Source organism: Lagopus leucura, unplaced genomic scaffold, assembly GCF_019238085.1.
Source record: "Lagopus leucura isolate 7727_CA_CO unplaced genomic scaffold, USGS_WTPT01 Super-Scaffold_100159, whole genome shotgun sequence".
NCBI lineage: Eukaryota > Metazoa > Chordata > Aves > Galliformes > Phasianidae > Lagopus > Lagopus leucura.
In genome coordinates this window covers 21,800,028-21,825,797 of record NW_024962335.1, presented here as the reverse complement: position 1 = coordinate 21,825,797, position 25,770 = coordinate 21,800,028, and the positions used below count along the sequence as shown (strand labels likewise).

The 25,770-nt window shown below is 45.1% G+C and overlaps 1 protein-coding gene across 2 annotated transcripts in view; it reads right to left on the bottom strand.

Annotated features, from left to right (window-relative positions):
* Nucleotides 1–14,407: 14,407 nt before the first annotated feature.
* Nucleotides 14,408–25,770, bottom strand: part of TMTC1 (transmembrane O-mannosyltransferase targeting cadherins 1) — a 151,514-nt gene continuing 140,151 nt past the window's right edge. For both annotated transcript variants that reach the window (XM_042889622.1, XM_042889623.1), the window contains exons 15-20: nucleotides 22,760–22,895; nucleotides 21,970–22,114; nucleotides 21,505–21,642; nucleotides 21,032–21,154; nucleotides 20,098–20,175; nucleotides 14,408–19,366 (exon numbers count right to left, since the gene is read on the bottom strand). In XM_042889622.1, the coding sequence (XP_042745556.1) occupies nucleotides 19,226–19,366; nucleotides 20,098–20,175; nucleotides 21,032–21,154; nucleotides 21,505–21,642; nucleotides 21,970–22,114; nucleotides 22,760–22,895 (761 nt within the window). In that variant the 3' untranslated portion in view covers nucleotides 14,408–19,225. The remainder of the gene's footprint in view (nucleotides 19,367–20,097; nucleotides 20,176–21,031; nucleotides 21,155–21,504; nucleotides 21,643–21,969; nucleotides 22,115–22,759; nucleotides 22,896–25,770) is intronic.

Genomic DNA, 25,770 nt, shown 5'->3' with positions numbered 1-25,770 from the left:
CTGGTTTGGGAGCTGAGAATCCACAGAGATTAGCTGCAGGAAGGAACAAGATGTATTTTTAAGATGAGAATTGATATCCCTTAAGCAGTTGTGTTTTTAGCTAATCTAGGTTTCTAAAAAAAACACACAAAACTTTTGGACTTGGTCACTTCTTGAAAAAGTTCTTGTTTTGCTGAGAAGAAAAACTTGCATGACAACGGTAGTCAGTGACATCAGCAAGCAATAGCAGACAGAATTTATCCCCTGCAATCATATTACAGGCATGCAAAAACAATCCCAGCTTTCTAATGGTGGAATTACAACAGATAGTGTGAATGCTTTCCACTGCACAAAGAACCTTTGCTTGAGGACTATTTGCCACGGTGATGGTACCTGCAGAATTTCTCCTGAATGATCTACTTGCGCTGTAGGCACATCAGCTTTACATCTACTGGAGGTTTCTTCTTCCCTTGGAGAACATACCATTTTTGCATAGCATCTGGAATTCCCATCCCTGCAGCTGGACAGGAAGCTTGTACTTTATTCCCAAGCAGCTTTCCTGTAAGAATGTGAATTTCCTACAGCAAAACTGAACTGGAAAGCATCGAGTGAAATGCTGACATTCTTCCCTAGAAGATTACAAGTTTGATTTCGTCAGCCTTCTCCCTTCCTGTGTAAGTACACCCTCATTTCCAATGGAAACCAGACTTCTTTTCAAGGGGGTTGTAATGTTAATATTCATTCAGCACTTGGTAAACATATGCAACTAAATTACCACTGCAAAACAGATGGGGAAAAAAGTAGAAGCCAAAGACCATTTGTCACCAGTAAATACAGGACAGTTTGGGCCTCTTGTCCATTTCTTTATACCAAAAAAGCTGGATATCTCATCACCCTACTCTGTTTTTTTGGTTCACATATAGACTTGTAAAGATGTAGCCAGAATTCAACTCAGTCTTCACTTCTGAGTGCCAGATTGCTTTTCACCTTAAAAATAGATATCAAGCTCTGCTAAATGTTTTGCCTGGAAACTGTTTTTGAAAGAAGCTGTGGTGTTACAGCATGCTTTCCTTTTGTCCAAGCAGGAGGAACATCTGGAAATATATATTCAAGAAAATTAAGAACGTTTATCTCACTAAAGATTGTTATGTTGATAAAACTGAAGCAGATATAAAGTACAGAATTAAGAAAATATTTCCTTCTGAAAGCATTGGAAAGAGGTGCCTCAGGTTAGCAATTTTTTTCATTAATGAAATCCCCACCAAATTAGCTGAATTCATAAAGAATTCACATCCATTGCAGTGGAATTAGACACCAACTGACAACTGTGCTTTTCCTCTGCCTTACTTTAAACATTTGTCTTCTTAATGAAACTCAGAGCAGTGATGCACTTGCTCTCTTCTTTGATAGAGGTGCAGAGCAGTAGTGTGCTCTGCGGCAGAACACGACCACGGTCCTGTACAAAGCCCCTCAACGCCATCCAGCACCATGGAAAAGCAAGGTCACAGCTAGGACGTGGGATCTCCTGTGCCAATGGTACACTTGGCCGTGATAGGCAAGATAGAAGTGCTTACACCACTTTTCCTGTGATATCACATTAACAGAACATATTTTGGTGATGTGGCACCTGTTTCCACAGGGATTTCCATTTTGAAAGTATTAATACTCACCCAGCTGATTTTCATCTTCATCACTGTAAACAGCAACTGAACTGTAAGTGCAGCCTGGGCTAAGTTCAACTGCAAAGTTCTCAAACTCCAGCTGTGAAGAGAACAAGCAAGAGGGAATCATCAAGAGCAGAGTAGTGATTGAAGCTCTTGCCCTTCTTAACCATGGGCTAGAGAAAAGTCACTTTTAGGATTGCCAGTGTGGCTTTCCTTGGCAAGTCACATTTTGCATTAGAGCAGTCTGTGGGCAGTCTTGGCCTAATAGTGTGGACTGCTCCTCTGTGTGGAGCTACAGACAGCTGCAGAGGATGGATCCGACTTAAGTCTCACCTGAAGAGATTTCTCCTGCTATCTCTACTGGGACACTCTGTGCCTTATACTTTAGAAGGATATCTCTCATGGAATGCTCTTTCAAGAGCTTTTCCTTTGGTGGTTTGGTTTTAACCCAGACCAAAACATCTAATGCCAACAGAGCAGTGGTAACCAAAAGAATAGGTTTCCATACCCTTGGGCATCCCTAGGTTTAACACTGCTTTTCCATCTCTTAACCAAGGCAGCAGGGGAGAAAAGATGCTCCAAACAACATAAGATGACAACACAGAACAGCACCATTTGGATGCCTGCTGCACTCTAACAGAGATGTGCAGTAAAACTAAAGAGAGATGCTGGTACTGTGTGTGGGAACCATCACTACACTACTCACACACAAGAATAAACACCTTGGTATGGTGCTAAGGAACAGCCTGGGGTTATTAACACTGCCACAAGGAAAAAGCTGGCTGTTCACAACATGGTCTCTACCTCTTTACCTTCAAATGCTCTGGTTTTCAAGATAAAGCTACGTAGCGATGAGATTGGTGCCACCAGACTTAAAGCACTTAGAACAGTCACAGCAGCCCTGCACACTGATTCAGAGTGTGTTTAATTGACAAAATATGCCCTGTAAAAAGTCAGCGACCTAGAAACCTTACAATTTATGTTCTTGTGTGTCACAGATGTTTCTGGCAGGATTTTATTGAATCACTCCCCTGAATGGCTTTCAGTGCAGAGGTTTAAGTGCAGTTTCTCCTTTATTACCTTTACAGCATACTCTGCTGGAGCCTCTATGAGCCAGTGGCACTTCGTGTTCCTGGGATACAAGCCAGGGTAATTAGCAGTATCAATCTTTCTCTTTTCCACCAGTATTGCAACACTCCCACAGCCCGAACCTACAGTACAGAGAGAGAGAACAGAGACAATTTAATGACCAACATTACACAGTGCTTTTTAATAAACCCACACCAACACTGAAGTCAGGGGGTTTTTGTTATTTATTTTAAGGGGGTCAAAAAGGAAAGGGTAGGAGTTTCTACAGTGTAGGTATGTTCACCTGCTTCAGAGTCCTTATGGACAGCTGCGATGGCAAGCTTGGACACAGCTAGCATCATCCCCATTAGAAACAAACATAACGTTGGCCCAGTCTGACTATCAGCAGGGGGCTGGGAATATGCCTCCACAGACCTTATCTGAGGGAGACAAGGATTTCGTGGCTTAGGTGGTCATAGCATGCATTTATTCAGGCAAATATCACAGTGATTCATTAAGGTAGATCCCTCTGTGAAGCTGTCAGCTCATGCTAAATGGAGACACTGTTCAGCTTTCTCTACCTATAAAATATTTAGAGGCTGTAGAGAAAAACTGGAGAAGGGACTTCATCCAAAACAACCATATGAAGAACTGAGTGCTCCTAGAGGATGAATTGTGGACTATGGATGATGGGTTATTACAGCACACTGCCACTAGTACTGAGAGGAGAGAAGTAATTAGTATTTGCTTGAAATATTTATTCTCTATCAGTTCAGTATTAAGAGTGCCTTAGAGAGGGGGAAAAGGCTGTTTCTTTTGGCCTCACCTTTACTCAGTAGTTACTAGTTACTCAGTAATCTGTACATTTCCTGGGCCATGTAAACAGTTTAGAACCAACAAATAACCATCCTTTCTGAGCTGCTTCTCCAATATGCCTTCTGGCAATGCTTAACACATCAGAAAGTCACCTGGCTATGCACCAGTTAAGCAAGAATAAGCACTCAGCTTACCCTGCTATCCATAGTCCTTAAGAATAAAAGAGGTATGGGAGAGACAAGGAAATCTTGGGCATGGTGAATTATATACAGTTGAAAGACACTGTTGAGACACTTCAGGCCACCACACTACACTAGATGCCAGGACAAATATGAGCTGCCCAAGGAGGTGGTAGAGTCGCTGCTCCTGGAGGCGTTCAAGAAATGTTTAGATGTTGTACTAAGGGACACGGTCTAGTGAGGAAATACTGGTGATAGGTTGGACTGGATGATCTTGGAGGGATTTTCCAACCTTGGTGACTCTTTGATTCTATGATTCTATGTCCCTCAGCCCCACCTGGGCATCACCTCCAGCTTGTCAGATTCATAGCATGCAATAAAAAGGGCTTCTCAAAGCCAACTATATTTGCTATTCTTCATGATGATGAATTAAAAAAAAAAAAAAAAAAAAAAAAATCAGAACCCATGCCTCTCACTTCTCCAAAGCACCCAGACTTACTGATCAGCTCTCTTCTGCTTGAATAGAGGCACACATAGTCACAGTCACATCCAACATGGTACTCTACATCTAATTTGGTGAAGTAGATCAGGATCATTTTCTCCTTCAGTACTATTATATTCCACATGCATGGGCTAGAAGCAAACAATAGCAAAGACATGAATCTGAATGGCTGAGCTTGTACATGAGTGGTCCCACCTTGGGCTGGGAACCTCCAGTAATTACTTTCCTCCAAGCAAGTACCAGAAGCCAACAGCTGGTATTTCCAACTACACTCTTTATCATCTGAGAAGTGCAGAGGAGTACTGTGAATTTGCCCAGCACTAAGTAGGGACCAATGTTTCCTTACAGCAGCAATAGCTTAGTGCTGTGCTACTGACACTGCCAGCCCAGTTATCTCATTTCTGTGCCTCTTGCAAGAACTGAAAGCTTCTTTGTGCAAGCTGACACGGACATGGCTGAGCCACAAAGGGCACAACAGATCTCAAGCCAGCCACAGCCATTTTGTGTGTGCAGCCCAGACACAACCTGCATTACAAATAGACTTTGTGTCATCCTTTCCTTGTGGAGAGGATTCCCATTACCCTGCCCAGCAAGCACAGGGGAATTTGCATTGCTGCTGTAATCTGGACACTGCCAGCAGCAGTTGATGCTTCTGAGCCCTGGGAAAAACTTTGGTGGGTGCTCAGGGGAAAGGCAGCAGTTGGCTACTTGGGCAGATACCTGTTGTCAGGGTAGCTGTTCTCCTGAACGTGGCCACTTTCTCCAAAGACCAGCAAGCACTGGGGACTGCACAGCTCCAGCACAGGAAAGGGGCTTTGAACAGCAGCTAGGGAGAGAAAAGCATTGAACAGGGTATTCCAATGCAGGCACTGTCCTGTCAAACCAGAAGTGCCTGATAAAGTTGAGAGAAGACTCTAAAGGTCACACACAATTTCTTCCCTAAAGTCCTACTTAAAAATCCCCAGCATTTCGGGATTTGTCTTGCCAATACAGCAGGCCTGTGTTCACTCAGCCTACTAAGAGCTGACGTGGCTGTTCCAAGCTTATTTTTCAGCACAATTTTTATAACTTTCTGTCCTTGATCTTCTATGGGCATTTGATCCACATGGATGCCAATAGCTCTGCTTCACACAGGTGAAAGCAGTCACTTTGTACCCACACAGCTCCTACTCATTGCAGTTATTTTTTCCCCATTATCAGACCCGTACTCAGCTGCAGACAGAAACCTTTTCAAACAGAAACCATTATGGGGCTCTAGCAAAACCATAATGGGCTGGGTATTATTTAATACCTCAACTTTGATGTCTATGACAGAAATATCGCCATCTCCTTAATAACTTGCATTAGCACTGTAATCATCTGTACAGAAAAATTCAAGTGGCCTGCAGTGAGCCCCCAGACCTGTGCCCAGCTATAAAAAGCACTTGTGATAAGTCATTACAACTACTGCACACCTCTTCCCACATGTGATCAAAGTTGTGTTTGATTAGGAGATAACCCCCATCAATCCTGCATGCTGTTATAGGAGCACAACCACAGCTTGGTTCTGGAGCTGGCTAGCACTCAAAGGGAGTTTTGTTAGGGCAGAAGCGATACGCAGCACTCTGAGTTTCTTCTCCCAACTGGAAGGGCTGCATCCATCCAGGAACATATAACTTGAGTAGCCTTCTGCTCTTCCTCAAAGTAGGAAGGATTGTTTGAGTTGAATGGGATCCCTAAAGGCCAACTGATCCAACCCTCTGCAGCGAACAGGGACACCCACAGGTAGATCAGGCTGCTCAGACGCCCATCCAGCCTGACCTTGGGTGTTCCCAAAGATGGGGCATCCACCACCTCTCCTGGCAACCTGCCCCAGTACCTCATCAGCCTTATTATAAAATACTTCTTCTTTAAATCCAACCTAAATCTCCCCTCTTTTAGATTGAAACTGTTTTCCATTTGTATAATCAAAGAAGAGTAGGATGTTATAATCACAAAACAAGAGAGTTAGGCAAAGCAGACAATGATAACAAAAGAGAATAGATAGAAGGCTTACCCCTATCCTAGGCTCACCCACAAAACACCAGCAGAGCAGATCTCCAGAAGAGATCCTTCCCCACTGGTAGCCAGCTCTTCAATAGCTCTAGGAGGGGTGCAGCCAGGCTCCATCCCTTCCGGCAGCACAGTGAATTGCCTCCACCTGTGCTCCTCTGGCTGACTCATGGCTCGCCTCAGGTGATCAATCAGAGGTTCAGGCCGTGACTCTGCAGTTCCCATACACCCTTGTCCTATCATAACACAGTCTGCTAAAGAATCTGTCTCCTTCCTTCTTATAGCCTCCTTCAGACACTAAAAGGCTGCTCTCAGATCTCCCCAGTGCCTTCTCTTCTCAAGGCTGAATAGCTTTGGCTCACAGCCTGTCCTCATAGGGAAAATGTTCCATCCCTTGAATCCCTTTGGATTGTTTTTGTGGCCCTCCTCTGGATGCTCTCTGACATTTCCACATCCCTCCTATGTTGAGGACTCCACACCTGGATGCACTGCTTCAGCTGAGACCTCACCAGTGCAGAGCAGAGGGGCAGGATCATCCCCCTCGCCCTGCTGCAGGTCAGACCTGCTATTAACATGGGATTTCCATGTGGGAACATGTCTACCTCGACTTTTGGTTCTACCACTGCAAAATGAAGGTAAAGAAATAATAAAAATGCTTTGCTGCTGATGCATCAACTTGAAACTAGTGCTGTGGGTGGAGCAGCAGGACAACACTAGTTCCTGTTTTGCTGAACAAACAGGAGAGAAAAAAGCACTTCTGGACACCACACCAGCTTGTGGCCAGGTGCCACCGGTCCTCAGACAGGCAAGGGGCCCTCCAGAGCCACCCTGTTGTATGTACACAGGGTATCTCATTCCTTCCAGCCTCTTGGTAGCACTGCCCGTGCCACACTCCCCCATCACTTCCCACAGATATATGCTGTCCCCTGGGAAGGCTGCTAGGGAATAGGTGTGACAGGCATGTTTGGATGAGCCCCAAAGCACAGGGGATGTGGAAATGCTGCTGAGCCAGGGAGGGACAGCAGCAGTCACTTGCCCCAACTGCTTCACTGCGCCCTGGGATCAAGAGAAGGGGTTTAGAGAAGGAATCATCAAGAGTAGCCCTTGAAAGTGCAAATTCAGGCATTTTCATCTCCATTAGAGTCTATCATTCATTCTTAAGTAGAAGGGAACCTTGTAGGGACAGCTCTAGGCTCAGCTATCCATACATGAATATGCACAGTAGTACTGCAGAGCACAACCTTTGCTAATGAGCTCCAAGGTCCCATGCTGCAGGAAAATGCTGATCTGTACGTCTCATCCCGGGAACAGTCCTCTCACAAACAGAGGATCTCTGACAAGAGAGGCGTATCCCATCAGGTGGAGAATCAAACTGCTGCTTTTCTTGTATTTCTGCTTCTGAAACAAAATGCCTCCTCTCCTTTATGCACTACCCTTTCTCCCTGGAGTGACCAGAGGCCCTTCAAGTCCACTCCCCCTCAGACATCTTGCCCCAGCCACTGGCCATGTACAGCATCCCAGACTCGAAGCCTTCATCCATGTGGGGGAGGCAGACAGGCTGTACTTCATCCACTGCAGAAAGAAGGGCACACAGATTGACTCGGTACTTCCAGGAGGACATCTGATTTACAGGTACAAACAACATCCTTTGGTCGCACTGCTCCATACTTTCCCATTTTCTCTTTCTTTGGCAGCCCTGCTTGCAGCAGGAGATGGAACTAGATGAGCTTTGAGGTCCCTTCCAACCCAAGCCAGTCTGGGATTCTATGTCTCTTCCCAGAACATTGCAGCAATACGTAGGTACTTAAGAATTAAAAGTACAAACTGAAGTTAGTCACGTGTCATAAGTTTTGCACTGAGGCATGGCAAATTCACAGAGGGATCAGGAAGACAGTTAGCTGCCTCTGAATGCTGACTTCAGCAGAAGAATACTTGGGAAGGGGACAAGAGGAAGGTAGGGAACAGCATGATAGATCAGGAAAGCACATAGCCACTGTATCAATCTCACACAGTGTGGGAACAGCACGGCATTTGGGAAATTCTATGCATCATTCTCCTCCCAGAGGACCAGTGCAGGATGTTGCTGACCAACTTACTGCCACCCTGCAGACCAACGAGGCACTGCTGGATCCCTGCTCTTGACAATCCCCTGCTTTATAAACCTTTTGCTAGGATTTTCCCCTTTACTACTGCTCACTTCTCCATCCTCCCCGCATTCCTTAGCTGCTCAGAATTTGTAATATATCCATTGACAGCACTTGGCCTCTTGCTGCCTTAATGTTCCTCCAGGTATATATATGTTGAACCATCTCTCCAATAATTGGATCGAGACAGTTCTGAAAAAACTATTTCTTGGGTCTTACTTCCTAGGTTCCTACCATTACAGGCAAAAAGCAAGGCTGCCACCACCAAGTCAAACTACCTCAGCTCAGACTACCTAGCCAGCATGAGAAGTGACAGATGGTTATTTTATGTTGGCTGGTCTGTCACCTAATGGCTACGATCAGGCATGACCAGTTGACTGCATCTTGGCATGGCTTTATATAGCTCAGGGAACTGCTATTAAAAAACATGGGAGTTGAAGCTCACATCACTTCCCTAACACTGAGGGCCCAAAATCACCTCCAGAGACTTTGCATGCAGAAGCGCTTGAAGCAAGCAGGCTTTAAGGAGCTGAAGGCGTAGCACAGCCACATCACAGCTCATACAGTACAGCCAATTAAACCAGAGGTGCACGATGACACATGAGATGGGGACACTCCTGCCTGTCCACCCATTGCAGGTGACACATCCCCACAGTCACCATCAGGCTCTTCTGAAGTCTTCTAACTGAAAAATAAGACCAACACTACGTGGGAAGGAGTTGCTGCCACAATGCAAAATATTTCCTGCCAGTTCCCATGAAGGCACAGATGCTGCAACCCTGAAACAAGCTCCTATGCTGGGAACTGGTTTTGGCCCTCAGTCACAGGACTCCCAGCTGGGCTGACTTCACTTCAGCAGCCATGCAGAGAATCCACTGATCTCAGTGGAAAAGCTGCACTTCGCTTTAAACTGATGAACAGTCTTGTTTCATCTGCTGCCCATCGAGCCACTGCTCATGCACAGCCACATAGAGCTGCCAGAAAATGTCCCAGCAGATTCCCCTACAGCCAGCCTGGATGGGGAGGGGCACAGTGGCTATTGTCTTGGGCCTCGCCAACTTCAGTGCTGGTTTCCGCCCTGAAACACCAAGCTCAGACCTTGTTACCTGCAGTCCAGGATCTTACCATCATTAAGAATCACTAAATTTGGAAAAGAACATCTAATCCAACAGTCAACACATCACCACCATGCCCACTAACCATCCCTCAGGACATAACCACATGCAAAACTTTAAAAGCAATGGGAACTGAGCATCACAGTCATTCTGGCCCCATAAATCCTTCTCTGTTTGTTGTCGGTGCATTAAGGAGATAAGCAGAGGCAGACACTGAACAGCTTTAGCAAGTTTTTTGGGCAGCTACACTATATAGATCCATGTAATGCTAAACAAGAGTATGCCTTTTATGCTTTTTCTGCATATTTCATAAGCAATATGACATCACAGTTCAACTGAGAGCAATCAGCTCCAGCAGAGTCAAGGTGCCATTCAGTATGTCTTTCAGCAATTAGGCAGCTATGCTGTCAGAGAAGCATTACCCAACACATAGAAAATTGACAAGTGGGGCCTCCAACAAGTGCCCCAAAAAGCTGCAGAGGGGGTTCACTGTAAGTTTTTGTTTAAACTTTTTTCAGTAAATTAACAACTTTCTTCATTTAGGGAAACCTTTCCTCTGGAGAACACAGAAATGAACTGTGGCAGCACAACAGCTGAGAGCAGAAGCACTGGCAATAGAAACAGTGATGTGCTTTGCCATCAAGGTTCATCTTGCACATTACAGTTTTTATTGTTGTCATTCCTCAACATCAGTTCTCAGAGGTGTCACTCAAGTTGAGGAAGAAGCAGATGTGAAGCGGACTGGCCTGCAATTACAGCATAATGGATTGTAAAAGGGCTGGCAAAGGCGTCGCTTATATCATTGCCCCTGCCCATTAAGAGGTCTTTAGCAAAGCTGGTCTTGCATTAAAAGTGCAGAAACCAAAGTGATTGCTATGGGTAATAGGACAGATGCCAGGGCTGCTTTTACCAGGAAGCTTCACTGCTGCTCCTTCTTTCTCAGAAATGCAGGCCCTTCAAAGGAAGGGTCGGATATATTTTGAGATGAGGTAACTCCCATTTGCTCCCAAAATGAGGCATCAAAGATCTGCCTGGAATAGAAAAGCTGTGTATGGATGACCTGTAGCCTCCACCTTCAGCCCCCGTAGGTATTTGAAGGGAATGAAACTCTAGAAGACCCCAAAACAGAGGGGACTTCACACAGATCCCACTCATCTTTCTTATGGCTGCAAGAGCATTCCTGGAGCTCAACACTACCAGGCATCCAGAGGAACCCACTTGAACCCAGCACCCTGCCCTCTCTTCCCTCCTAAAAGGCCTTCCTGCCCTTCATGCTACCACCTGCACACGTTTCCAAGCTGCTACACGTGTAGAGATTGGTTTTTGGGTAGAAGGAGGTGGTAAAAACTGTTTGCCAGAGTCTGATCTGGCAATGTGCAAAACAGAAGTACTGCTCCCCCGGGACAGAGTCAGTGCAGTGCTCCACAGACCTGCTGGAGCTGCCCCCTGGGAACTGTCTTTCCCCCTCCAACAATCCGAGAGTAGAATCCCAGCAGCAGAACATTCTCCGGGCTCTTCAGGTAAATGGGACAAAGTCCACTTCTGAGGATTACTTAGAGGATAGAAAGAAGAGTGCTGCTGTGAGGCAGATCTCACATGCTCAACTGCGTCACCTCTGCAGATAGGGAATTAACAGAACAGCTCCCAGCTATCATGGGTCTCCTGACTCCAGCCTGAACTTCAAGTGATATGTAGGTAAATGAAAATGCACAGAAATTACATTTCTTGATGAGAAGCTGATGTACAGAAAAGTGAGTTCTCCTGTGAGGTACTTTCACAGTGTGTGTGCATGCACAGTCATAAGATAAATTTCAGGTTTCATCCAGCAGACTAGTTACCCTTAACAGAATGCAACTGAAACTTAGGAAAATTTAGTAACAAGTGCAACAGATTATAATGGTGCTGCCTGACTTTATTCAAAGCACATTATTTCAAAGCTTCCTTATCTAAGCAGCGCCCTGCGGCGCTTAACCAGAGCAGCTAAAGTCATTCTGAAAGAGCTCATCTCTGAATCAGGCTGACCTAGCACTCAGTCTTGGCTTGGTCTGAAATGCACTGCAAGGAGACAAAGCTTTCTCACATTGCTTTTGGCATCAACTGTGCCTTAAAATTGTGAGCAACAAGCATGGGAGAAGTTTGACTGAGAGCGAGGCCAGCCAGGCATGCTGGAGCTGATAAAGCTTTAGATGCTTCATTGAACTGTGCAGCGAGAGATAGATGCATGGTGATCCAATTTCCTGGAAAGAAGTGTAAAGGGAAAAGCCCAGCCATCCTCACCCAGCAGGGTGTAAGGTGCACTGACCAGCACAGAGGCAGGGTGTTCAAAACCGCTAGCTGCACAATGTGGGAGCACAAATTCCACCTGGAGGGCCACAAAAGCAAGGAGCCAACTGTAAGCACTCACACCAGGGGCCTGCTGCTGCAGGCTGGGTGGTTTCAGAGAGCCCCAGCTTCAGGTTTCTCTCTCCTCGGAGGAGAGAGGAACAGCAGCTCTTCCTGCATTCCCTTAGCTGGACTGTGTGTGCACCAGCCAGTCAGTCTGTTAATCACTTTGGATCCTATGTTTCTCATGGTATGAAGCCAAGGGGAGGGGTCACCTGCCTGTCTCAAGGTGGAAGACCAGGACAAAAGTTCATAGCAACTGAAGGAATTGCGGCTGTTTAATCTGGGGAAGAAGAGGCTGAAGGGAGACCCCATTGCTCTCTTCCAGTATCTGAAAGGTGATTGAGTGAGAGCAGGGTTGGTCTCTTCTCACTGGTGACAGGTGACAGAATGAGGGGAAATGGCTTCAAGTTGCACCAGGGGAGGTTTAGGTTGGATATCAGGAAAAACTTCTTTACAGAAAGGGTGGTTAAGCACTGGAGTAGGCTCACCAGGGAGGTGGTTGAGTCACCATCCCTGGATGTGTTTAAAATCCGTTTGGATGTGGTGCTCAGGGACATGATTTAGTGGTGGGTTGTTAAAGGTAGGGTAGTTTGGTTAGGTTGTGGTTGGACTTGATGATCTTTCCAACCTGAGCAATTCTATGGTTCATTTCTCTGCCCTTCAAACAATGTAACTGGGAGGCACTCATCGTGTTTGCCCAAGCAAGAGCCTGAAATAACTCACTGGAGTCGCCAGGAGAGAAAATGTCACCAACAGCATCGCCCATCTGCTCTCCTTTGGCTTTGGGCCACATCCTCTGCACAGCCTTGAATGCTCACACTTACCTTTCCATCAGGACAGTGGCACAAAAGAGCCCCACGGGCAATTGCACTGCTGTACTCGAGTGCCAGTGAGCTGAGGAGCCCACATCCTACTGCACGGCCAGTGCTCCAAGACTCAGCAGCAACCACCAACCCTCATCACAAGGCTATGGGGATCCCTACACAGCATCGTGGCTACAGAGGGGCTCTGAGCCTCTCCCTCCCTCCCTTCCCATACAGCATTTGATTACCTTGCTGTGTCACTCTCAGGCATCCACTGTTGGCCTCAAAGTATTTGACTACCACAGAAAGCTCAGTCACAACACCAGACACAATTTTCTAAGCCACTGACCTGGACCGAGCTCTCCCCAGCCTCTGCTGCTGACTGGCTCTTCTGGCAAGAGAGCGCGGTGATTATTGCTATAGCAGCAAACCTACTGCTGGAGTAGAAAATAGAGTTTATTAAGGTGGTAAATAATGGAGAAAACACCATACCCTTGGGCGGGGAAGAAAAACTGCATTAGCAACAGCGGAAGAACCAACATCAGAGTGAACCAGGATGGGATGAATGGCAATTAGCTTTGGAAGGTGAGGCTGCAGGGCTGCAAATCAGGTAGGACTGGAGGCTCTCTTAGCTACATCTTGCAGGAGACCGCTGGCTCCCTGGTCTCTCCTGTTAGTGCTGTACCATCAGAGACACAAGCAGGGTTTAACAGCTCCCACACCACCACCACCAGCCCTGAAGTCACCTCAGTCTTTGCCTGTAGAAGCAAAACTCTCTTGATAGTGCAGGAAAAGGTGATGCAGCTGTGTTCCTTACTTCACGAGCCCCCTGCCTCCCCTCCCAGGCCAGCGAGGAGGAACACTCCTGTTGGGGCAGGAGAGCAGAGTGGGGGTAGGAGGAGATGTGGGCTGGCAGATGTGTTTGTAAGGCATGGTGGTGTTTGCATTTTCCTCCCATACAGGGATTACAGAGAGGCTGTAAGTGCGTGCCGTAAGTACTCCATCAGTGCAAGTGAGGACCTGGGCAGGGAGTGCTGGGTAGCAAGCTCCATTATGAAATAATGCACTGTCCAGATCTGGGAGAATCCCAGGACATACAGGATGTCTTCAAAATAAGCATGCTATTCCCCTTTGCGCTACAGAGGGTTGTGCTCACACCTAGATGGCAGAAAACACTACGGTTTGTTTTCAGGGCTTTTGATTTTCTTCCAGTTCCAGCAGTGCCATTTGTCACCATCATAAATCCCCTGAGAGAACTCTGGCCCCAGGGGAGCACGGGGGAGTACCTGAGGACATCCTCCAGAGAGTAGGGAATGAGAACAAAGGGAATTTTTTCTTCCTTTCTATTTCTTCTCTTTATGCCCTCCAGGCTTCGCTTTGTTTGATACATTTCTGACAGATGTGTAAAGCCTGACATGAAGAGCTTATGTCAGCATAATGTGTCCAAACCACTAAGGCATTGCATAAGCGCCAGCCCTCGACTTTTCCCATGTTCCAGTTCCAAAAAATGCCTGCTGAAATATTTTTATATGACCAGATGCACATATATGTGCTGCAAAGCCGCTCCTCTGTGAGCAATCAGTTTGACTCCTTGGGCAGTAAAATGGGAAGCAACTGGAATAGGAAACAGACACCTTTCCACCTCCAGGAGAACTTACCTGTGGCTGCTCCTGAGGAACAGACTGACCTCACAGCCAACAGAACAAAGCCAGACACACCACTCGCTTTTCTTACTTTTTATATAAAATAGACATTTACATACATTTTCTTTCGCAAAGAAATTTGAGCATAACTCCTGTGTGTGAAATCTAGCTGTATGTCCACAGTGAGAAAAGCAAAGACTTGCAGATTCCTGTACCACTGACATACATCCAGCTGCTGAGAGTGAATTGATTTGTAAAAGACTTCTAATCCATGGGCTGTTCTCTTGTTTTCTTTTGAAAAGATATGCATAACTGATCTCAAAAAATTAGATACAGAAATAAGAACCATATGAACAACAGCCAACGCAAACAACTCCCACACAGAGGAACACGCAGCGTGTGTGACATCCACTCTGGGCAGAGATTTCTACAGCAATACGGTTGTAGAAGCTGTAACTTTTACATAGGATATCACCGTGGGTATTTTCCAAAAGAAAAACTTCAGCAAGTCAGTACAAACATGGCAATGAACTTCTGCACAGAGTTATCAAGATTATCTGAAGCAACTTGGCCACAATGAAACACGAGTGAATGCCGAGCTCTATTTTTTCCTTTTTGTTGTTGTTGCTGTGTTTAAAATGGATGTGAAAGTAAAACGGTGCATTTTGAAACTGCTGCAAGAAAGTGAAGTTTGGGGAGAAAAAGCCTCCAAGGGCTCAGTTTTTCCAAAGATTGTACATAATCTCATACATGAGTAACAGCAATCCAGTACTTGCCCAATTCAATGCACGTATACTTTTTGGAGACTTAAGCACATGCCAACTGCTTCACCAGTTTGGAGGGCAAACAGTGCAAAAAAATCATACAATTGCATTCCAAAAGGCCTAATCATTAAAATTAAAATGACTATTACCTTCCGTCACCAAATACTGTACACCATCTTTGGCTTGGTTTTGTAACTGCTTGACATGCTTGTTCAGATAGTTCAAGGAGTGTCCAGTTTCCCCTCCAAGTTAGGCTCTTTGTTTTGAATTATTCAACTTTGACTTTTCACACTCACGTGCCTGCTTGCATGCACACACCCTCCATCCTCATGGAGACCTCTGGAACAAAGGCTATTTTCACTGTTGCATTCACGTACTGTGTGGCCAAAATTAGGTTGCCTGCACATTTTTAGGAAAGTCAAGTCCAAGCAATCTATGAGAGAGATAAAATATCTCCTCCATTGCATCATTTATCCTGAGGGATGGAAAAGGAATGGAAGCAAAGAATGTTGGACCTTAAATAAGCAATAAAGTAAAACAAAATCCATTAGCTGAAAATGTTATTCACGGAGAAAGGAAAAAGCAACACAATTATGTTTTCCATTTAGGATTAAAATGCACAGTGAGCGTTAGACAGGAGCCGTCTCACCAGCTTTGAGTTAATTCTCCACTTTAATACTGGTGAGCATTGAGGTTTAGCCAACGCAACTTACACAAACTCCCTTCCACTACATGGAGCTTCAGCCATTTATTAATTTGTAATCTCTGCTAACCATGCTGAGCACTGCAGTTGGCAGAAAACAGTGTATTTATAATTCATTATTTTATGAGCCATGCAGAGCTAGAAGAAGAGGACATTTCCTATGATAGGTTTGGATAATACCCACTTTATCACAAAGTAAGTCGCTCTATTTATCTTTCACAATCGTACTCTCTTTTGGTGGAGGTAACCCATTTCATATTATATTCCATTGCTCTTCTTTACCTGCAGTAAATCTTTTACAAGATTAATGTCCTGAATAAACACAGCATCGTAGATGGGAGCCAATGAGACAGGGAGTCAGCTCAAAACTTCGCAAGCGTTTAACTGCTTTGGTAGCTCATGGCCTGAATCACTCTCCAGATATTCTGCCAATTTGCAGACCATCACCCTGCATAGATGGGGTATAAAGTGCTGCTTTGGGAATCTGGGTGTCATTAACCACCCTTCTTCTCTCAGTAACTACCATAAACACAGTCACAGAAACATAACCAGTTCAGCTGGGATTATTCTACATGAACATGCTACAGCCTCTTTCAAGAGACTGGATGAACATGAGATGCCTTCCAGCCAACCTGCCTCCTCCACTGGAAGGAGAATCTGATCTTTCTAGATTATTCTGCAAGGAAGACAGCATTACCAAAATGGTAATCCTTTCCCAGGACCTGGGAGGGGGCATCCAAAGCCTTATCGTACTTACACATGTGCAGCAGCTTTAGGAGGCCAAGATGGCTTTGATTGGATTCTAGGAGAACAAGACATTTGTACCAGGTCTCTCAAGAAAGACAAACGAAGTTTTTAGCTAAAGTTATAAACACAAAACCGAATCATCCCTTCACAAAGCCCTGTTATAAAAAATAAAACTTTTTTTTTTATTATTTGAAAAAATATGTTTGATTGGCCACAATTTAAAGCAACACCATTGTGCAGCTTGTAGAATATATAGTATTTATCTAATATATCTTTATGAGACAAACTTTATGGGTGATACACATCTGCCCTGGCCCATTCCCTGCTTCACTGGGTGTCGGTACCTCTGAATATCTTGGTTATGAACCCTCTACAGCTCTGCTATGCATGGTGGAGACCAATAGCTCTCAGAGGCCATCTGTGTGCTATTTTCCCCACGCAGCATCCCACAGGATTCTGCTAGTAGGATCCCTGGCAGTGCCTGGGCTGTGCAAAGCTACTCCATGCAAGGCATCAAGTGCAGCACTGGCACGGGGAACTTGCAGAAATGTTAGGTCAATAAGTCTATGGCTATAAAAGTTGTGCAACTAGACAAGAGCTGTTGCTGATCTATCCCCAAGCCCTCGAACCCAGCCTCACCCTCTAAAGGCAAGGAGGAGGAATAATCCACCAGGGAGAGGCTTGCTCTTGGTCCCAGCTGCTCCTTTGGGATTAACAAAGCTAGTTTGAAGGAAGAAAGCCCAGAAATAGGTCAGCACCTTCTCCCACCAATGACCTCTTCCTCCCACCAACCTGAGGAGCTGGCCTCTGCCCAACTGCAAGCACCGGCTGATCTCCTTGCTCTTGGCCTTACTGGGCTGCAGGGCCTGGCACCTCACAACTCCAGCCTCTCCATGACTCTAGCTGCTCCCCAGGCTATAGCAGAGCAGATGTTTATGCTGCTCTGGATTCCCTCTCAGCATCAAATGCAGCTGCTTTACATCAATAATTTGGCCAACAGCAGCAGCAAGACACCGGGTTTTGTAAATTAAGCCAGTGAAGCCAGCACAGGGCTGTCGTGACCACCACTAAGTAAACCTGGGCAACATACTGCCACACAGGCTCTTCCTGACAAGACATGCATCAATGCCAAATCCTGGGCTGCCACTCTGCAGGGACTGGGCACAACCAAGCTTCAATACATGTTTTAGAGCAGTTTTCTGCAACAAGAAGAACAAATTGGTGACCTACCCTGATGTCAACATCCAAAGGCAGGACCACCAAGTGCAACACCACCAACCATTCATGCTTTCTCTAAACTGGTACGAACAGAACGAGCAGCAGTGCTGTTACTGTGATGAAGTTTGGCCCAATGTGCTCCACAGCCATTTACTCTAGAATTATCATCAGGGGGAATAATTCAAGCACACTCCAGTGGTGCTGCATTTTTCTGACTTCAGACGATACAAGAGACAAAGCCCAGCCACGTGCCCAGCTGTGAATGACACTGCCCAATTGATATAAAACAGAGAAAATATATTAATCATTTGAGTATAAGTTAAATAAATAAAGCTAAAAAATAAAAACCCCAATTCTGCAGAGAACTTGTTTTTCCATTTCAGCATTTAAAAATAGAGATTTATGACTGATTAGCTATAGCTTATTTTCTGCATCTCTTAGGGGAGGGGGTGAGAACACTCTGACAAAGTGTTTTGTCAGTGTTATCACCATGATGAATGGGCTTTGTCCCTGCACACCCATAAAAAGCCTCCTCAGTACCTTCCCAGCCTGCCAAAATTTCCCTAATCATTCTGTGGCTTTATTTTACCTCCTACACCAATCAGTTTTATTGTCTTTTGTTTTGTTGTTGTTTTGTTTTGTTTTGTTTTTGCTGGGGACTGGACAGGAAGACAAGTAATCCTAGAGTTTCTTACTGCATTTGAATACTTCCACACTTTTGCAGGATAGTATTTATTTGTCCTGCAGGGAGAGAGCAAAGGGTAAAGCTACATGGTATTTAACAATACTGATATCATGTACCCAAATTATTACAAAATGACTATCATATGCATAAAACATTCCACTGAGGTTTTTCCTCAAAGGGTCATTTGGCCCTGTTGTTCAATTATCCTTCTAGGGTGGTATTCAGATACTGCTTTCCCTTTCTTTAGAATCATCTTCAAGTCACATTTAGAGCTGTATCAGTGGCCACCATTTCCTCACCATCAACCCTTTGAAACCTTTTTATGTGACCTATAGGACCATCCTTCCTGGCCCAGATGGACCTGGCAGCACTTGCAACAAAGCTCATCAGTGGTGCTCTCTGTGGACAAGGTCAGCCTGTGTTGAGGAACAGGAGGTGCTACTTCACCCCTGCTTCAATGAATGAGTGCTTTGTCCCCATGGCTTCCCTAGTGATAACCATGATATTGGAGTTATATGTCCAACCACTCACAGTGTGATTAAAATGGGTTCAGCCTAAACATAAATCTGGATTAAAGGAAGGTTTTAAGTAACTCTCCAGCATGTCCCACAGGAGCAGAGTGCCTCCTGTTATTTGATCAAACGTAAGCATGCATTCAAAAATTGCCTTCCGTAACTCTGAGTCCTGCCAAAATTCCTTCAGTGTCACTTTGAGCAATAGGCTTCCACCGCATTCTTCTCCAAGGGGTACGAGTTTCTTTCCACTGGTGTGACTGAATGCTATGTCTGATCTTTCTCCTGGACTTCCTGAAACCGTTTCTCCAAGCGATCGAGCTTGGCCAGATTCTCCTTTAGCAACTTGCTGTTTGGTACCAGCTGCAAAGCTTTCTCATAGTAGCCACGGGCAGTGATGTAGTTTCCCTACAAAGAAAATGAGTGACAGGTTGCATTTGTATTCCCTGGCATAGAAAGTTCATTGCTTGGGAAAAGTGAAAACTGTAATACCAAGAGAAAAGTGTTTATAAAACAGAATATTATTATGTAGCTGGAATATTTCATTGTGAAACGGATCACCGAGTGCTGTGGACTTAAATTCAAACTAACACATGGCAAAAAGTGGATTTACATTTTTCCCATTATACTGTGACAGAAGAGTTAATTTTACTTGGAGAATACCTGGAGGATGTCACACAGTGTGAATCCTTAAGACCCAAATCATAGTTATATGTTAAAGAATTCACAAAGATAAGAAAGCTGGCTATTTCCATAATTTCATGTCAGTATTCTGCATTAGACATCTTTACTAAACTTATTAGGTAGAAAGGAATTTTGGAAGTTGGCTCACTGTGAAATTTTTCTAAGGTAGGTCAATAATTCGGGCACAGAAACATAAGAGATGGGCAGGTTGATCCTTGCAGCCTGTCCTCTTAAAAACACGGGATTTATATTAAATATTTCTAAGCAATCTGGTTGGGAAAATCTAGCTGGGATTGTATAGACTTTCCTGTTTTTTGGATAGAATATGTCAAGGACGATTACTGATCCATACAGGTGCATAAATGTGCAACTCTTGGCAATCTGAAGCAAATTTAGCTTTCTGTCCCAAGTAGTCCCTGCAGCTGACAGCTTAAAGAAAAGCAAAATTAACATACCTTGATGTGCTCAATGCCTCCCATATTCATCCAGGCCTGAGCTTGGTCAGAATTGAGCTCCACAGCCCGTTTATAGTTCTACATAAATATGAAACATTTTTAGGTTAGGAGCCTGGGTCTTTGAACAAAAGCAGCACTGGAACAACACACAAAAATAATGAAGGGTGCACTCCCTCTGCAAGGCTTTAATTGGGAGCTGACTGCAGACTATGGTAAAGCCACCTCCACGTGAGTTCCACAAGCACCTGAGCACAGCTCTATTCCTCCCCATTGCTTCTGCCACTGTACTCTGGACAAGCAAAAAAGACTTTGTGGACTCTGTCAGCACTGTTTTTACCGTTTCAGAACAGAAGAGAATTCAAACTAGGATTACATGTCTCTAGGGATACTGAGAATAGTCTGATCCGTCCCAGTAACATAATTGTCTGTGCTATTATTCAGCATTAACATAATTTCTGAGCTGTCAAGCCTTCTGTTCTACAGGATAAGCCAGTCTATCAGCTATTAGTTAATGAGGTGAGATATAACGACATTGCGAGCTCTCACAGGTCCCTGAGCTTTCAGCTGAGCCACCTGGAGTTGCCACTGCCAGTGAGAAGGGCTGGGGCAGGATAGATCCAGGGTCTGGTCAGTGCCTGAGCTCTACTATGGTCCCACCATGACTCCATAATTAATCTCTCAAGGCAAGAAGCTGTATTTTCACACTGAAATAAAAAAGATAGATGTGAAGGGTAGAAAGCAGCCCTCTGTTGAGGAGAAAAGTTCTAACTAACTAGTGAAGTTGGCTGCTCCTTATCTTTAGCTGTACTACTGATGAACTGATACATAACCAAAGCCAACAGCCAAGGTATATGCATCATGGAGTATTAGACACAAAGAGTTAACTTAGCATTTTAACCTATACAACTAAACAGGGGGTTTAGAGCAGTCATACCTCAAAAGCCTCATCAAGGAGATTCTGTTCTCTCAGCTGGTTTCCTTTAGTGAAGAAGAGCTCTGATATGATTTTTGGGTCCTTTGGCTTTAGCTGAAGAGCTTTATCTATAGCTTCAAGCGCCTGTGAAAAAGCAAGAGGACACTGAATCACTGTATTCTATGCCCTTCCCCTTCTGATGGTCTCACCACTACTAAGGCCTCTAAGAACATGAGCCAGAAAAGCAACAAGTCATTTTCCTTCCCTTGTTTGCCCCACAGTTATTGCATGTGGAAATAGGTTTTTTAGACGCCTATGGCTGATGGGCAACGGGGCTGAGTGCAACACAAGCAGGAAGTGCTCATAAACTTCAAAAATCATGATGCACAGCAGGAAAAAAAAAATCTCCTGTGCGCTGTGGGACATGACATCTCTGGAGAGATGGAATTCTATATGTGAGCCCTCTAGACAAGGGTATCTTGCAACCACGGTACCTTAGCATAGTGCTCCTGCTTGCTGTAGATGGCTGACAGAAGGCGGTAGCACTCCAGGCACTCCACATCTTCATCAAGTATATGGTTTGTCATCTTCTCTGCATCTTTCGTCCGCCCCATCATTGCTAACACCTGGGCCTGTGGAGTCATATTAAGACTTATGATTTTAAAAGCTCAGCTAACTAATATATAGTGCTGGTGCTAGGCTCCATTGAGGCAGGAGTTGGTGTTAAGAGGCAGCACCTCTAGGAAGGATGGAAGGGCCAAACACAGCCAGGAAAGATAGTGGCTGAGACACATGTTCTGAGGTTGACAGGAAATGAGGAGGAAACAAATAGAGTGGGAGAGATGGTCACTGGATGGCTGGCATGGAGATAGCACCAAGCTCTGAGGCTCTGGCCACACTAATGTGGGCAGCGGGCTCCACAGGTGGCCTTGGCTTGGCCATGCCCACCCCATACTCACCAAAGCCAGTCGGGTCTCTTTGTTTGAAGGCTGCAGTGATGCTGCTTCTCTGTAAACTTGCAAAGCTTCTTCATATCTCCCCGTGTTGTAGTACAGAGCCCCCAGTGGAGACAGGATTTCAGCCTTGCGGGATACCTTCAGTGCCCTGGAATTTGAGAAGAAGAGATGTTTCCAGGTGATGTGGGAATCAAAGAAGAGTGAGCTGTGGCTTGCACTGAGATGGAGCAGTAAAGCCCTCCACTCTGCATGGCATTCTCATCCCACCGTGGGAAGCTTGATTTTAAGGTCATGGGGAGGGATAAGTGTGCCCACAGCAGCAATTTCTCCAGCCATCCAAGAGGGAGAGGCCAAATCCGAAGTGCATATGAGCATACAGCGGGTGCTGGGATAGCTGGCAGGGGCAGGGAGTACAAGCACAGGTTGGGATGCCAAAAGGGAGGCGGGGCTATGTAGGACTCATAGCTGTTACTGGCACATCACTCACACAGCAACTCTCAGCACAGTGGGAATAGCACTAAAAATCTGTTCAAACTATTGAAAACACCTCTGACCTTGTTGTTAGAACATCCCTCTGGAAAAAACCCAACCTAAAAGCAGCAGTGTGCTCAGCCTGGAGGCCTCAGTCAGTGCTGTCTAGCACTTCTCACAAGAAGTAGCCAAATAAATCTGATTTTGAATGGATGGAGAATCCAAGCATGCACTGACAGTTTCAAGTATCACAGGCATTTCAGCAGAAATGAGCCATATGGAGGGTCAAGGGAAACTTTCTCCTCCCACTTCAGTTCCTTACCGCTTGTACCATGCCTCAGCCTCTTTGTTCTGACCTAGGGAGCGGTGAAGCCTGCCCAAGTTGACCATGGCGACATGGTGCGTGGGGCTCAGGTGGATGGCCTGTCTGTAGTGGGACACGGCTCTTTCAGGAGCCCCTGGAGAAGAAAACACTTTTACACCAGTGCTTCAGCCCATCCTATCCCACTCGAAGGGTTGTAACCCCTGTGTGTGTCCCACCTCCCATGAAAGCACCCTCGTACCTGTAATCCACTGGCTCTGAGAGAGCGGTCCACAGAGGCACAGAGAACAAGCCACCAACGTTCCTTGCAGCCCCAACATTGCAAATCGTTTAGGCCGTTTCAAACCAGAGACTATTCCTTACCACCTTTTGGTTGGTCCTGCTCAGTCTTTACGCATTGTGCATGGGAGTAACTGCCAGTAGCTCATTCCCAGCTCGGTGCAATAAATCTGAGCCCACAGGTGTCTGGATGCCTACTCTGGAGCACATTGGCTCTGTCTCTGTGCTTCAGTGCCATTGGGTGGCACTGCTTCACTGTGAGAAACGCTCTACCTGGGAAAGGTCCCGCAGGCCATGACATCATCATCACCACAATATAAGACTGCAAACGCCTCCGAAAGCCCAAAATAATTCACCGGTGTGCTGTATTTTTAGGAAATGCCAATGCTCAACTTGAATGGAAGAAAGGTGTCAGACCACTCATTCATCAACTTCAGTGCGATTTCTTGTAGTATATTTTTATTTATCTAAACAATGTCTGTCCTCAAGAGGGACCCTGCAGTGCAGAACCCATTACGCAGCTACTGAAGAAATGAACGGGGCACAGTAAAAAGTCTCAATATTTCAATAATGCAAATACTGTAAATTGAGCTACAGTGTGGGTTTAATTGGTTCGTATAGTCTAGAAAAACTAATCCGGTGGTGAAAACTGATACTCACAGATCTGTGTCCATCAGCAAAGCATTAGTCTGCCTACACTTCCAACCCACTTTCTTTTTATGTTTTAATTAAATACGTAAAAGCAAAAGAAGTTTTGTTACTTTTGCACATTAACTATAGGATATACTTTATATGAGGCCCAAAACAATTCCTCCTCATTCAGTGCTGCTCAGGCAAGCCAAATGATTGGACATCCCTACGTTACAGAATTGGCATTTTTAAGCCAAATCTCTCAAAAATAATTTAATTCAATTTCTAGCTGGAAAACAGAACTTGAAACAGCCTGTGTGTGTTCGAGCACTGAACATAAGCTGCTGTGGGAATTTTATTTTCACAGCTTTCCAGACAAAGTTTGGTTTTCTTGAGATTATCTACGCAACATAAAAGTACCATTAACACTTCTCGGTTATTTCCTCTATAGGAGATCTGGAGAAGTCTATCGGGAGATTTAGAAGCACTTAAGATTCATCAAAGACCAACTGCTTATCCTTCAGGGTAAGATTTCTTAAAGCATCCAGCAGCAGTCTCACTCTGCTTCCACTGCTGAGGAGATGGAGGTTTGTGAAAACCACATCTACAAAACAGGCCAGGAAAGCAGCTAGGCGAGCACTGAAGTCCTCAAGGTCAACCAATGCCTGTCCTGTTCAAAGTAAATTACTACACAAATCAGGAAGGGAGATACATTGAGCATCCCTATTCACTGCAGAGTCGCCTAGAGATACATATCTCCAGAGCTGACACTTGCTGGAGGTCCTTGCACAAAACCTGCAGGTTCCCAGGATGGTGCATCACAGCCATTCTCCAGTGTCCATTGGGGGGAACACAGGCTGAGTCCCTCACGGCTCCTTCACACTTTACCAGGTCTCCCTAGAGGTAATTTACTTGTCAGGATTTCAGTTTTGAAATTCAATGTTTTTTTGTTTTTTTTTTTTTCCTATTGTTTGTGTGTAGGGAAGTGTAGTAATAAAACAGAAAAAGTTAGTTTGGACTTTGGCAGAACACCCAAGTGCAAAAAAGAAAGAGTGCTGCACTGCATTTGAACCAAAATTTTTGGCAGGCATAGGGCCGTTCATCTGGGTCGTGAAAGAGACAGGAGTACAATGCTGGAGTTTTTATCATTTGCAAGTTTGAATTTTGCCAGTGCGCAAATTCAGGATCTCAGTGCCTGTCATGATTGCTGCAAGGCATTTTTCAGTGATGAATATTCCTGTTGGCTTCATATTTATTTTACATTGGTACCATAGGAGAGTGATGGCTGAGTGTCAGCTCAGAGGGAGGACAGCCAGCTGCACACGGAAGGGCATGGCCCTTTGCCATTGTCCTTGCTTCCCAAGCACCACCAGAGCTGTGCACAGTGTGAAAGGGACTGAACCAGGAGCAGCAATACACTGCAAGTCTATGGTGCTTCTCCACTGAGTCAGAGCTCTGTTCTGGAGAGACTTCAGGGAATAGCTTGGTTTCCACTAGCTCTTTGTCAGCTCAGATTTGGAAGCTTATAAAGCTGTCAGTAAGAGGTGGCAACTGCAGATGCATTTTATGTGGATGCCAGGAAGTGCCTGAGTCCATGGAAGTTGGATGGGAACCAGGAACTCAGAAAAAGAAAGGCTTTCTATGTCATTATGGAGCCCCTGAGAAATCAATTCACCCCATAGTATCTTACATTTTGTTTTCACAAAGGATTGTGGTTTAAAAGCCATATTTGTTTTTATAGCAGTGGCACTCAACCTTTAGTCAAAGAGCTGCTTTGTCACTAAAGAGCTGCAAGTGCTTCAAAGACAATAATGATCCACTTGTGTGCCTAGGGTTTTAAACTGAGGTTTTACTTGATGCTGCCTGCTATCCCAGAGAAATTGCAGAATTGTTAGGGTGCTGCCCAGCTCGAATTGAAGAGAGAACTGCCTGTGCAAAGATGGTGAGAAACAGTGGAGGAAACATGCAGGCTGAATGCCTTTGCTGCACAGTGAGTGCACTGACTACACATTTCAGAACACTGCCAACTCAAGAGAGCAGGGATATTTATTTCTAAGCTACAGTAGAGGCACAGCTACTGCTCTGCAGTACCTTTTGAAACT